General features: G+C 42.2%; 1 protein-coding gene across 2 annotated transcripts; it reads right to left on the minus strand.

Annotated features, from left to right (window-relative positions):
• Window positions 1-893: 893 nt before the first annotated feature.
• On the minus strand, window positions 894-3,813 carry LOC115171580 (alpha-(1,3)-fucosyltransferase 9). Of its 2 annotated transcripts, none has more exons than XM_029728552.1 (2): window positions 3,746-3,813; window positions 894-2,094 (listed from the first exon to the last, which is right to left on the minus strand). In XM_029728552.1, the coding sequence occupies exon 2, from the start codon at window positions 2,087-2,089 to the stop codon at window positions 1,043-1,045; it is 1,047 nt and encodes a 348-aa protein (XP_029584412.1). In that variant the 5' UTR covers window positions 2,090-2,094; window positions 3,746-3,813; the 3' UTR covers window positions 894-1,042. The 2 variants fall into 2 exon arrangements, with proteins under 2 accessions (XP_029584412.1, XP_029584411.1); XM_029728551.1 differs by having other exon boundaries at window positions 3,497-3,795.
• Window positions 3,814-13,867: the final 10,054 nt, after the last annotated feature.

A 13,867-nucleotide genomic window follows, 5' to 3' on the forward strand; every position in this document is an offset into this window, starting at 1 on the left:
AATAACTTTTGATCCTAATTTTAACAGTCTGTCTAAAAGAGCACATGTTCAACTATAAAAAAATCTTCCCTCATCTCAAAAAAATGAAAGACTATATTAAGGGCCTATTAAATGTATAAAAAAAGTAACAGGGCTGATGATTTTTTCTTAATAAATAAGACATATTTCCACTTGTGACAGGGGAATGGAAGGTTGTTGCAAAAGGGAGTGGCAATTGAATGAAAGCCTGTCTCTCTATGAGTAACAGGGTTGACGTGTTCTGCCCAACCCGCTCAGGCACGAAACAGCCAAAAAGAGATGAACCAGCTAACCTGCTTTTACGCTATGATTTGACTATTAGATGTTCCATTTAACAAAAAGGAATAGTTTCACCATATTAAAAACAGCAGTCCAGTTCACATAACAGGGTTGACCTTAAAATGAGGGACAGACGTAAATGAATCACTAATCACATGAAATAAATAAATCTTCAGAGATTACTTTGTCAAAGTAAAATAACTACGGCTTTATAATGTTGAAACACGGAGAAATGTAGGGATTAAGTGGGTTAAAATCTTCCTAGAAGTGACACAGGGTTGATGGAGGAGCATTTTGACACTTTAGCAAGCCTTCATAGACATCTGATTTATTGAATTCTCCATTTGGTCTATATTGAAAAGGGCACTTTGTTTAATATAACAGGCTTTTAAAATGTAATATCGGTGCAGAACTTCTATATTGTGCACCAATATAAAAGGGATGCGAAAGGCACTCTAGTAAACAAGCAGATAGTGGTGGTGTCACCATCACACTGTTTATCAGTTAACATGTGGTAGAGCAGTAGCAAAAGACGACAGAAGTAAAAAATATTAAAATGACTTGTAACGCCCCATTAATTGTTCAAGTAGGGAAAGTTCGGTTAATGTACTTTAATGAAATATAGTTTTTGGCACTTCTGCCGTTGTGTAAAAGATACATTTTGCTTAGTTCCCCCCCCCCATCCCTGACTATGGAGAAGTGGATATTGTTTATTTGTAGTAGATTTGCTCCAAGTGTCTCAGCATCACTCCTCCCAGAACCATTTATAGAGCTCAGTAACCATCCGATTCTCAGGGTGGCCTCTGATGTACTCACAGCTGTTGCAGGCATTCTGAATGGGGAAGCTGTTGATACGGACTGTGTGGATCCTCTGCCACTTGAAGTATTTACGGTACATCTCCTCATTCTCGTCCAAGAAGAGGAGGTGTTTGGCCAGGGCTCTGGGCGAGCGGAAGTCATCCACATGGATGAAGGAATCTCCAGGGATGAACTTCTCATAGTTCCCTCTTGTCGGGCCCATGACCACAGGAACAGCGCCCAACTTGAGAGCGTTATATAGTTTTTCTGTGATGTAGTCCTTATGGACGGAGTTCTCAAAAGACAGGTAGAATTTACAGCTGGCCACGATCATTCTGTATTCACTAAGAGATACCTTTTTGTTGAAAGGGTCCCCGTAGGTGTGAATCCTGATGAATTTGCGCAGCTCCATGTAGTACCAAGTCCTCTTGTGTTCTGGGTTCCAGTTGCTAACGATCCAACAGACCAGTCGGTTTTTATGCGGGACAAACTCCTCCCTCTCTTCAGTCCGAGGGACAAGAGATCCATAAGGCATGTTGATGTCTGCATCCTGCCTGTAGTTCAAAGTCACATTAAATAGATCTTCCAAGCCAGGTATTCTATTCGTGTGTGCCGGTGATTCGAAATTCATCCACACCCATTTCTGGAAGGAGGGCCGTGGTTCTTGGGGCAGGTTGGATAAATCCTCCTCGATTTCTCTGTGGTGGATGAGAACGGCATCCGCTTGACTGTACAGCTCCCTGTCTGCTGTCAGGTGACAGCCTTCAATGTTGTACAAGGACCTGCAGGAGTTCAGTTTGAAGGGATGGTCAAAGGGCCAGTGCCAGACCAGCACGGTAACGTCCTGTTTGTGCTCCGCCTGGAAGTGCTTGGCCAGGACAGGAAGCCAGGTGATAGCAGGTCGGTACAGTAGACAGGTCAGCAAGCAGCCCAGCAGGAGAATGCCCATCAGACTCCGGTGCCCAATTCTACAATTTGGTCCAAGACACATCATTTGGCCTGCCAAAAGGAAAGGCTGTTTGTTTAGAAGTGTATTAAGAACAGGCAAACACATCTAATCACTTATTGCATGTGTTCGTAAAGTTTACAATTATTATTTTAGCACGAGGAATACTGGTCAATCATAAACTCAGACCACAGACAGGTTTTAGGGTGAGGGCAGACATCTGCTGACGAGGCTAGTTCTCTATCAGCGGACCATTTCATTGGTTCACTAGTCATGCATATTATGTGGTTGACATAACAGTAATCAAGGTCAATAAGACAAGCTCAGGTTTCTGTTAGGTTAGTGACTTCTGAAGTGACTGAGGCAGTGGTTGTCACTAAGATCCTGAGTTCACAGGACATGCTGTCCATCCAGAGAAACAAATTAGCCATGTGGTCAAGCTAAACAAATACTCTGGATACTTATCCGGGCTTTTGTGTATATAGAGTCCACCTTCTGAACCAGAATATATCAATAACTATTGAGGATACAGTAAGACTATTGAACAAGGAGTCATGGGACCCGAAGTGTTGGGGGCTGTGATTTCACCCTTGCCCGGGGTAATTAACTTCAGGTTGCAGGATATGTAACCTAAAGGGTTACTAATGAGAGGACAGGTTCTAAGTAAACATACTACGCAGTCAAATAAAGACAGCATGTTATACAACGGGAATAGCAGAGTAGGCAATAAACTACATGGTAATAACAAACCCGTGTGACTGTTTTGATACCAACAAGTTGCCTTAAAGCCAGCTAATATTTAAATACATGAATATAGCTATGTAGGATCTATACACACACACGGTATTTGACAACTTTAATTACGTTGTTCTTTCTATTTTGACTTGTAACAGCTGTCGGGAGAGAGAGTAGACCAAGGCGCAGCGGAGTTAGTGTTCATCATGATTTTAATTTAATAAAGAACACTACACAAAACGAGAAAACTGACAGCCAACCAGTCCTGTCAGGTGCAAAACACTCAACAGAAACAATTACCCACCAAAACCCCAACGGAAAAACAGGCACTTGTGTGACTCCCAATCAGCAACAACACTCTACAGCTGTGCCTGATTGGAAGCCACACGGCCAAAATCAATGAAACAAACCAACATAGAAAAATGCACATAGAACACCCACCCAATGTAACACCCTGGCCTAACCAAAATAATGAACAAAAACCCCTCTATGGCCAGGGCGTTACATGACTTGTCTTAAAAAAAACAAATTCCTTTTTCTAACACAACCAATTTTACACAGACTTGATAAAAGACAAACGCATAGGAAACTCAGCACTAAATCAGACAGACTGAGAGACTCCATTCAAACATAGAGAACAGTTGCATCCAATAATTTATATCTACACCACATTCCACACTGCTCTTCAAGGAAATGATATACTGGGTGAGGAGTGCTTACCTGCTAGCTCTGAGATTTGACTTTGAACTTAACAGAATGATGTTGCTAGCTTTGACTTAAAGCCACACCTGACACCTAGCTGAGTCACATTGCACTCATGTGCCTCCACATCCTTGAGCGAGGATAAGCCTAGAACTGGTGTGCAACTGCAGGCAAAGGGACAGCCTCTCTAGCCTTTGCCCTTCATGTCACACCTTAGACGCACTGCCCACTTCCCTGCCGTGTGCAATTTGTCAAAGAAATACACACCTTCATAATGTGCTTAGTTAAGGCAATGTGAGTTGGAGAGCGACCCTCCTGTAGGTTTTCACTCCAGGCCCCAGGTTGTAAATAACCTGGTGCATCTTATCAACCAGCTAATTATTAGAACCAGGTGCGCTAGATTAGGGTTGGAGTGAAAACCTACAGGATGGTAGCTCTCGAGGAACATGGTTGGAGAGCCCTAGTATATGATGTGTTTGTAGTGTTAAGAAATGTAAATAATATTTTAAAAGACTGAATGCATACGTGTAATGCAGTGTAAATATCAGAGAAGGAGGAAGTAAATACTCAAAATATTAATGGTAAGGTAAAGATTAAACTTGTCATCATACAGTGTCACAACTTACATTTTTTATATTTTAGTCATTTAGCAGACGCTCTTATCCAGAGCAACTTACAGTAGTGAAGGCATACATTTCATTTCATGCATTTAAAAAAAAAAAATTAGACTGGGCCCCCGTGGGAATCGAACCTACAACCCTGGCGTTGCACACACCATGCTCTACCAACTGAGCCATAGGGAAGACTTCCGCCAAAGTCGGTCCCTCTCCTTGTTCGGACGGTGTTCGGCAGTCGACGTCACCGGTCTTCTAGCCATCGCCGCTCCACCTTTCATTTTCCATTTGTTTTGTCTTGTTTTCCCGCACACCTGGTTTACATCTCCTCATGATTACTATGTGTATTTAGCCCTCTGTTCCCGCCATGTCTGTGTGGGGTATTGTTTATTGTCTAGGTTGGCACGCTTCCGGCTGGTTTGCAGCGGGTTTTATTTGTACCCGTGATTTGTGGCAGCCGGTACTTTGTGCTGCCTCACTTGTTCTTTGGACATTTGTTTTTGTGACGCAGGTGCATTCTGTTATTACAATTGCCTCAGTAAAGTGCTTCTTTGTTCACTCATCTCTGCTCTCCTGCGCCTCACTTCCATGCACCAGCTACACCCACCGTTGACATACAGTAAAGATTTGCTGTTTGGTAGGAGTCCTTTTAAAACCAGATATTAATTTGCTTCTTCTATGGCTGCGTTTACACAGGCAGCCAATTCTGATATTTTCCCACTAATTGGTCTTTTGACCAATCACATCAGATTGTTTCACATCAGCTCTTTTTCAGACTTGTGAGGCATCTGTTTCTCAAACTAGACACTAATGTACTTGTCCTCTTGATCAGTTGTGCACCGGGGCCTCCCACACCTCTTTCTATTCTGTTAAGAGCCAGTTTGCACTGTTCTGTGAAGGGAGAAGTACACAACGTTGTACGAGATCTTTAGTTTCTTGGCCATTTCTCGCATGGAATAGCCTTCATTTCTCAGAATAAGAATAGACTGACGAGTTTCAGAAGAAAGTTCTTTGTTTCTGGCCATTTTGAGCCTGTAATCGAACCCAGAAATGCTAACGCTCCAGATACTCAACCAGTCTAAAGAAGGCCAGTTTTATTGCTTCTTTAATCAGAACAACAGTTTTCAGCAGTGCTAACGTAATTGCAAAAGGGTTTTGTAATGATAAATTAGCCTTTTAAAATTATAAACTTGGATTAGCTAACACAACATGCCATTGGAACACAGGAGTGATGGTTGCTGATAATGGGCCTTTGTACGCCTATGTAGATATTCCATTTAAAAAATCTGCCATTTCCAGCTACAATAGTCATTTACAACATTAACAGTGTCTACACTGTATTTCTGATCAATTTGATGTGATTATAATGGGCAATTTTTTTAAATGTTCTTTCTAAAACAAGAACATTTCTAAATGACTCCAACCTTATGAAAGGTAGTGTACACATATTATGACTAAGTACTGCTTGCCATTAAACAGCTTTAGTACAAACTTTCACCACCTGTGATGAGCCAAACAACCTTCAGTTCTTGTTTATCTCACAAGCCTTCTGTAAACTATGAAAGCCCTCTATGGTTATGATAGATAGAGCTAGGGTTGCAAATCAGGAGGGAATAAGCGAGGATTTCTGAAAAACTAGGACATTTATTGAAAGATCCCTGAATTTTGCAACCCTAAATAGAGCTTATTATAAGCACTATAATGTAAACAGACAGGCAATTCTCACATAAAAACTACACTACATGACCAAAAGTATGTGGACACCTGCTCGTCAAACATCTCATCCCAAAATCATGGGCATTAATATGGAGTTGGTCCCCCCTTTGCTGCTATAACAGCCTCCACTCTTCTGGGAAGGCTTTCCACTAGATGTTGGAAGATTGTTGCGGGGACTTGCTTCCATTCAGCCACAAGAGCATTAGTGAGGTCAGGTGCTGATGTTGGGCGATTAGGCTTGGCTCGCAGTCGGCATTCCAATTAATCCCAAAGGCATTCGATGGGGTTGAAGTCAGGGCTCTGTGCAGGCCAGTCAAGTTCTTCCACACTGATCTCGACAAACCATTTCTGTATGGACCTCGCTTTGTGCACGGGGGCATTGTCATGCTGAAACAGGAAAGGGCCTTCCCCAAACAGTTGCCACAAAGCTGGAAGCACAGAATAATCTGGAATGTCATTGTATGCTGTAGCATTAAGATTTGCCTTCACTGGAACTAAGGGGCCTAGCCCGAACCATGAAAAACAGACCCAGACCATTATTCCTCCTCCACCAAACTTTACAGTTGGCACTATGCATTGGGGCAGGTAGCGTGCTCCTTGCATCTGCCAAACTGTGATTCATCACTCCAGAGAACGTGTTTCCACTGCTCCAGAGTCCAATGGCTGCAAGCTTTATACCACTCCAGCCGACGCTTGGCATTGCATATGGTGATCTTAGGCTTGTGTGCGGCTGCTCAGTCATGGAAACCAATTTCATGAAACTCCAGACGAACAGTTATTGTGCTGATTTTGTTTCCAGAGGCAGTTTGGAACTCGGTAGTGAGTGTTGCAACCGAGGACAGATGATTTTTACGCGTTACGCGCTTCAGCGCTCAGAGCTTCTGTTCTGTGAGATTGTGTGGCCTACCACTTTGCGGCTGAGCCATTGTGGCTCCTAGACATTTCCACTTCACAATAACGGTACTTACAGTTGACCAGGGAAGCTCTAGCAGGGCCGAAATTTGACATATTGACTGGAAAGGTGGCATCCTATGATGGTGCCACGTTGAAGGTCAATGAGCTCTTCAATAAGGCTATTCTACTGGCAATGTTTGTCTATGGAGATTGCATGGTTGTGTGCTCGATTATATACACCTGTCAGCAACGGGATTGGCTGAAATAGACAAATCCACTAATTTGAAGGTGTATCCATATACTTTTGTATATATAGTGTATATTGACAGGAAGGATGTTTTGCATGCATTTTACATTTACAATAAATCATATAGGTGGCCATTTTAGGCCCTTTTTAGAGCTTATACATGCCTCCTGTAAGACCCTATGATCTGTGAACCGTACATGATACAGAAAACACTTTGGTGACACTGTTCATTATAGTGTGATCTAATGTATGGAGTGTGTTAAGATTCAACATTTTTCCATTAATTTATTCAACATTAAAAATATTTATATCTCAAAAGTACCCTTTTTGATTTTGTTAATTTTAAGACATATTGTTTGGAATAATATACTCTACAAGTACTTACAGTTGAAGTCGGAAGTTTACATACACCTTAGCCAAATACATTTTAAACTCAATTTCACAATTCATGACATTTAATCCAAGTAAAAATTCCCTGTCTCAGGTCAGTTAGGATCACCACTTTGTTTTAAGAATGTGAAATGTCAGAATAATAGTACAGAGAATGATTTATTTCATCTTATTTCTGTCATCACATTCCCAGTGGGTCAGAAGTTTACGTACACTCAATTAGTATTTGGTAGCATTGCCTTTAAATGGTTTAATTTGGGTCAAACATTTCAGGTAGCCTTCCACAAGCTCCCACCATAATTTGGGTGAATTTCAGCCCATTCCTCCTGACAGAGCTGGTGTAACTGAGTCAGGTTTGTAGGCCTCCTTGCTCGCACAGGCTTTTTCAGTTCTGCCCACAAATTATCTATAGGATTGAGGTCAGGGCTTTGTGATGGCAACTCCAATACCTTGACTTTGTTGTCCATAAGCCATTTTGCCACAACTTTGGAAGTATGCTTGGGGTCATTGTCCATTTGGAAGACCCATTTGCGACCAAGCTTTTACTTCCTGACTGATGTCTTGAGATGTTGCTTCAATATATCCAGATAATTCCCTTTCCTCATGATGCCATCTATTTTGTGAAGCAGTGGCTTCTTCCTTACTGAGCGGCCTTTCAGGTTATGTCGATATATGACTCGTTTTACTGTGGATATAGATACTTTTGTACCTGTTTCCTCCAGCATCTTCACAAGGTCCTGTGCTGTTGTTCTAGGATTGATTTGCACTTTTCGCACCAAAGTACGTTCCTCTTTAGGAGACCGAACGCATCTCCTTCCTGAGCGGTATGGCGGATGCGTGGTCCCATGGTGTTTATACTTGCGTACTATTATTTGTACAGATGAACATGGCACCTTCAGGCGTTTGGAAATTGCTCCCAAGGCTGATTTCCTTTGATTTCCCCATGATATCTAGCAAAGAGGCACTGAGTTTGAAGGTAGGCCTTGAAATACATCTACAGGTACACCTCCAATTGACTCAAATGATGTCAATTAGCCTATCAGAAGCTTCTAAAGCCATGAATTAATTTTATGGAATTTTCAAAGCTGTTTAAAGGCTAGTCAACTTAGTGTATGTACATTTCTGACCCACTGGAATTGTGGTACAGTGAATTATAAGTGAAATAATCTGTCTGTAAACAATTGTTGGAAAATTACTTGTGTCATGCACAAAGTAGATGTCCTAACCGACTTGCCAAAGCTATAGTTTGTTTACAAGAAATTTGTGGAGTGGTTCGAAAACTAGTTTTAATGACTCCAACGTAAGTGTATGTAAACTTCCGACTTCAACTGTAACATTTCCAGAGTGGGCTCTGCTAAACTATGATACATTTTATAAGCACCACCAACACAGTGAATGGGAAAATGTATTAAAAGGGAACTCCCTCTGCTTGTGATTTGTTGAATGTGCAACCCTAAAGGAGGGCTGTGATTGGTTAATGACCTTTAATAATATCTTCAAAAGTACCAGAGACCCACCTCTGGAAATGTTACATGTTTGAAGATTATTATTGTTCCAAACAATATGTCAAAACATTTGGTGCCATATTATTAGCACACAATGATTACATCAAGGTTGTGACTCCACAAACTTGTTGGATGCATTTGCTGTTTGTTTATAATGTCATACCCCCCAGAAATGCTAACCTCCCATGTAATTGTAATGGTGAGAGGTTAGCCTGTCTTGGGCCTTTTTTCACCCAACTTTTAATCTAAATCCAACGACATGGTGACATTTTCTGTTGATTTCAAGTTGAATTCACGTTAGTTGAAATTTCAACCAAATGTAAATGAAACTAGACTTTGAACTGACATCTGTGCCCAGTGGGTGGGACAAAATTTGGTTTATATTCAAAATTGGGATGACTAGGTTGCCTAGACTTTTTCAATACAAAATTATTAACTGGAATGTCATTAGGCCAACAGTTGCATAGGACTACACGATGCAAACCTGCATAAAGCAAGCTCAGCCCTGTGAGTTTTATTGTCCAATCATGTTGTTTTCTCTGTGTCTGTGCGTAGGAAACCCCACTAGTCCTTCTTTCAAATATAATTCATATGTACAAGTTGCTGCGGTTTGACAGGGTTTTCATCCTCCCCAAGTCCAGGTGTTTTTCCAGGAGATTTTTTTTTAACTATCCCAGCTAGCACATACCATTTGAGAACTCCCCTCACTCCAGCCTCAGCATCTGGCTCCCTGCAACCCGCCCGAGCTCTCCCTGGCCTGCACCCCATCGTCCCCCTGTTTTTCAACAAATACCTTGGTTACCTTATCCCAGTCTCCTCGTCTGAGTCTGCTCTTGGGTTCACCTGCTCTGCTCCGCATAACATAATCTCCAATCCAAGAACCTGAAGTAAATCATTAGGCCATTGCTATCCTCTGAATTATAAAAAAAAACACCTCGCATGAAATCAACTGTTATTATTTTGTCTTCCTAACAACTATATTAAAGCTCATTGTAGTAGTGAGCAGTTATCTACATATACTGCTCAAAAAAAATAAAGGGAACACTTAAACAACACATCCTAGATCTGAATGAAGGAAATTATCTTATTAAATACTTTTTTCTTTACATAGTTGAATGTGCTGACAACAAAATCACACAAAAATAATCAATGGAAATCCAATTTATCAACCCATGGAGGTCTGGATTTGGAGTCACACTCAAAATTAAAGTGGAAAACCACACTACAGGCTGATCCAACTTTGATGTAATGTCCTTAAAACAAGTCAAAATGAGGCTCAGTAGTGTGTGTGGCCTCCACGTGCCTGTATGACCTCCCTACAACGCCTGGGCATGCTCCTGATGAGGTGGCGGATGGTCTCCTGAGGGATCTCCTCCCAGACCTGGACTAAAGCATCCGCCAACTCCTGGACAGTCTGTGTTGCAACGTGGCGTTGGTGGATGGAGCGAGACATAATGTCCCAGATGTGCTCAATTGGATTCAGGTCTGGGGAATGAGCGGGCCAGTCCATAGCATCAATGCCTTCCTCTTGCAGGAACTGCTGACACACTCCAGCCAGATGAGGTCTAGCATTGTCTTGCATTAGGAGGAACCCAGGGCCAACCGCACCAGCATATGGTCTCACAAGGGGTCTGAGGATCTCATCTCGGTACCTAATGGCAGTCAGGCTACCTCTGGCGAGCACATGGAGGGCTGTGTGGCCCCCCAAAGAAATGCCACCCCACACCATGACTGACCCACCGCCAAACCGGTCATGCTGGAGGATGTTGCAGGCAGCAGAACGTTCTCCACGGCGTCTCCAGACTCTGTCACGTCTGTCACATGTGCTCAGTGTGAACCTGCTTTCATCTGTGAAGAGCACAGGGCGCCAGTGGCGAATTTGCCAATCTTGGTGTTCTCTGGCAAATGCCAAACGTCCTGCACGGTGTTGGGCTGTAAGCACAACCCCCACCTGTGGACGTCGGGCCCTCATACCACCCTCATGGAGTCTGTTTCTGACCGTTTGAGCAGACACATGCACATTTGTGGCCTGCTGGAGGTCATTTTGCAGGGCTCTGGCAGTGCTCCTCCTACTCCTCCTTACACAAAGGTGGAGGTAGCGGTCCTGCTGCTGGGTTGTTGCCCTCCTACAGCCTCCTCCAAGTCTCCTGATGTACTGGCCTGTCTCCTGGTAGCGCCTCCATGCTCTGGACACTACGCTGACAGACACAGCAAACCTTCTTGCCACAGCTCACATTGATGTGCCATCCTGGATGAGCTGCACTACCTGAGCCACTTGTGTGGGTTGTAGACTCCGTCTCATGCTACCACTAGAGTGAAAGCACCGCCATCATTCAAAAGTGACCAAAACATCAGCCAGGAAGCATAGGAACTGAGAAGTGGTCTGTGGTCCCCACCTGCAGAACCACTCCTTTATTGGTGGTGTCTTGCTAATTGCCTAAATTTCCACCTGTCGTCTATTCCATTTGCACAACAGCATGTGAAATTTATTGTCAAGCAGTGTTGCTTCCTAAGAGGACAGTTTGATTTCACAAAAGTGTGATTGACTTGGAGTTACATTGTGTTGTTTAAGTGTTCCCTTTATTTTTTTGAGCAGTGTATTATTCCTATAACTGCATTTTCCCTGTTCTTTTCTTTATCTCAGTGAGACATTTTACATATTTAGCAGACGCTCTTATCCAGAGCGACTTACAGTAGTGAATACATTTCATAATTATAAATTTTTTTCCATACTGGCCCCCCGTGGGAAACGAACCCACAACCATGGCGTTGCAAACACCATGCTCTACCAACTGAGCCAAACATGACCATAGACATGGCTAGTGTTGAGCAAGGGATGTCCCACCTTGTTGTTTTTCTACTCCCCATTCAGCACCAGGTATGTTTCCCGCGCCCTTAATTACCTAAGGATATGGACATGACCTGGTGAACAGGACCTTGGTATTTGCCTGGGTTGTATTCATTATGGCAACATGGAAAATAAGCATTTCTTATTGGACAACTTCTGTTTGCTGTAGGGTTGCAATACTAACATAACAGGGAGGCTTTGTATGGACAAGTCCATGCGTTGCTGAACTTGAATGGCTCTAACTGCCATATTGATGGATTGTGTGTATTAATTTGATGAGATGTAGGGTGTTTTAATGCCGTATAGCAGGGGTGTCAAACTCATTCCATGGAGGCCCTACTGTCTACAGGTTTTTGTTTTTTCCTTTCAGTTAAGCCCTGGACAACCAGGTGTAGGAGTTCCTTACTAATTAGTGACCTTACTTCATCAATCAAGTACAAGGGAGGAGCGAAAACCTGCAGACACTTGGCCCTCTGTGGAATGACTTTGACTCCTGTGCCGTATAGGATTAGTGAAATGACTGATTATGGACACATGAGGTAAAGTAGGATTACCTACGTCTACTCTATCATGTTGAATGCTGGCCTTGTGCCTTTAACCCCTATTTTACAGTTGTTAATAAAGTTGCATTGGGATTTAGGCATTCATTCTTGAAGAATATTACTTGGAAAATGTCTCGTGAGCTGACACCATCATAACCGAAAACATATGCTTTTTTTACTCCATTGTTTGTAAACAATGCAATGCAATTATATTATATAATTAAAATTAATAATTACATAATTAGATCATTACACTGCATAGCTTCAAAACATAGTTAAAACTATAATTTTGATTTCATGGCTGGTCCTGAGAGTGGTTACATTTCTCAGCCGCTCAGCTGGTTAGCAAACTGCCCTTATTGTGGAACCAGTTGTATCAGCTTAAAAACAAGCACATCTCATTGTGGTGATACAGTACATGAGCGGAGCATTGTATTTCTGACCACCTTTGCTAGGAAATGACATGCATTGTCAGGTAAGAGACACAATTGAGGACTGGGCCTATTGTTACAGTATTTAAGTCATCCTTTTTGTTTTGGTAGTGTATACTGAACCGGCAGAAAATAAATGGCGGACAGCGGTACGCTAAGCCAATATAAATGTTTATGCCTTTTCCTAACCTCACTGAAACAATAACCCTCATTCCTAAACCTAACCATAAAATAATTTAAACCCCTAAACCTAACCTTAAATAATTTCGACCCCTATGCCTAACCTTAAATAATTTTGTCCCCTATGCCTAACCGTAAATAATTTAGACCTCTATGGCTAACCTTAAATCATTTAGACCCCTATGCCTAACCTTAAATCATTTAGACCCCTATGTGACACATCCTGATCTGTTTCACCTGTCTTTGTGATTGTCTCCACCCCCTTCCAGGTGTCGCCCATCTTCCCCATTTATCCACTGTGTGTTTATACCTGTGGTCTCTGTTTGTCGGTTGCCAGTTCTTCTTGTTTGTCAAGTCAACCAGCGTTTTTTGTCTCAGCTCCTGCTTTTCCCAGTCTCTCTTTTTCTCGCCCTCCTGGTTTTGACCCTTGCCTGTCCTGACTCTGAGCCCGCCTACCTGACCACTCTACCTGAGCCTGCCTGCCGTCTGGTACCGTTGCCTCACCTCTGGTTAACTGACCCCTGCCTGCCTTGACCTGTCTATTGCCTGCCCCTGTTGGATTATTATTAAACCATTGTTAATTCGACGTTGTCTGCATCTGGGTCTTACCTTCATACCTGATACTATGCCTAACCTTAAATAATTTAGACCGCTATGCCTAACCTTAAGTTTTCATTCTGCTGGTTGAATATGCACTTCCTTTATGCTTGGTTATTCATCTCTTTTATTGCCTTTTATTTTGTTTTTGTATCGCTTTCATTTTTTTACTGTGAAGTGTGCTGCGATTTTAAATGCAAAGTTTGATTTAATGCAATTTGAGTTTGGGGTCAAATCCCTTTAAATTGCTGACTGTTGAATTTGACATGGAATTCCTCCATAAGAGTCAAGTCCAATTTGTGAATTGATTAGACTGTAGATGGAAGTGACCTTACTTCCTCAGAAGGAAACCCTGAAATGCTTAGTTTTGTATATTTACATTATCTATAAAGTCATCAATGTCTTATTTTATTTTCCAATGTCTG

The sequence above is a fragment of the Salmo trutta genome, chromosome 32 (assembly GCF_901001165.1).
Source record: "Salmo trutta chromosome 32, fSalTru1.1, whole genome shotgun sequence".
Classification (NCBI taxonomy): domain Eukaryota; kingdom Metazoa; phylum Chordata; class Actinopteri; order Salmoniformes; family Salmonidae; genus Salmo; species Salmo trutta.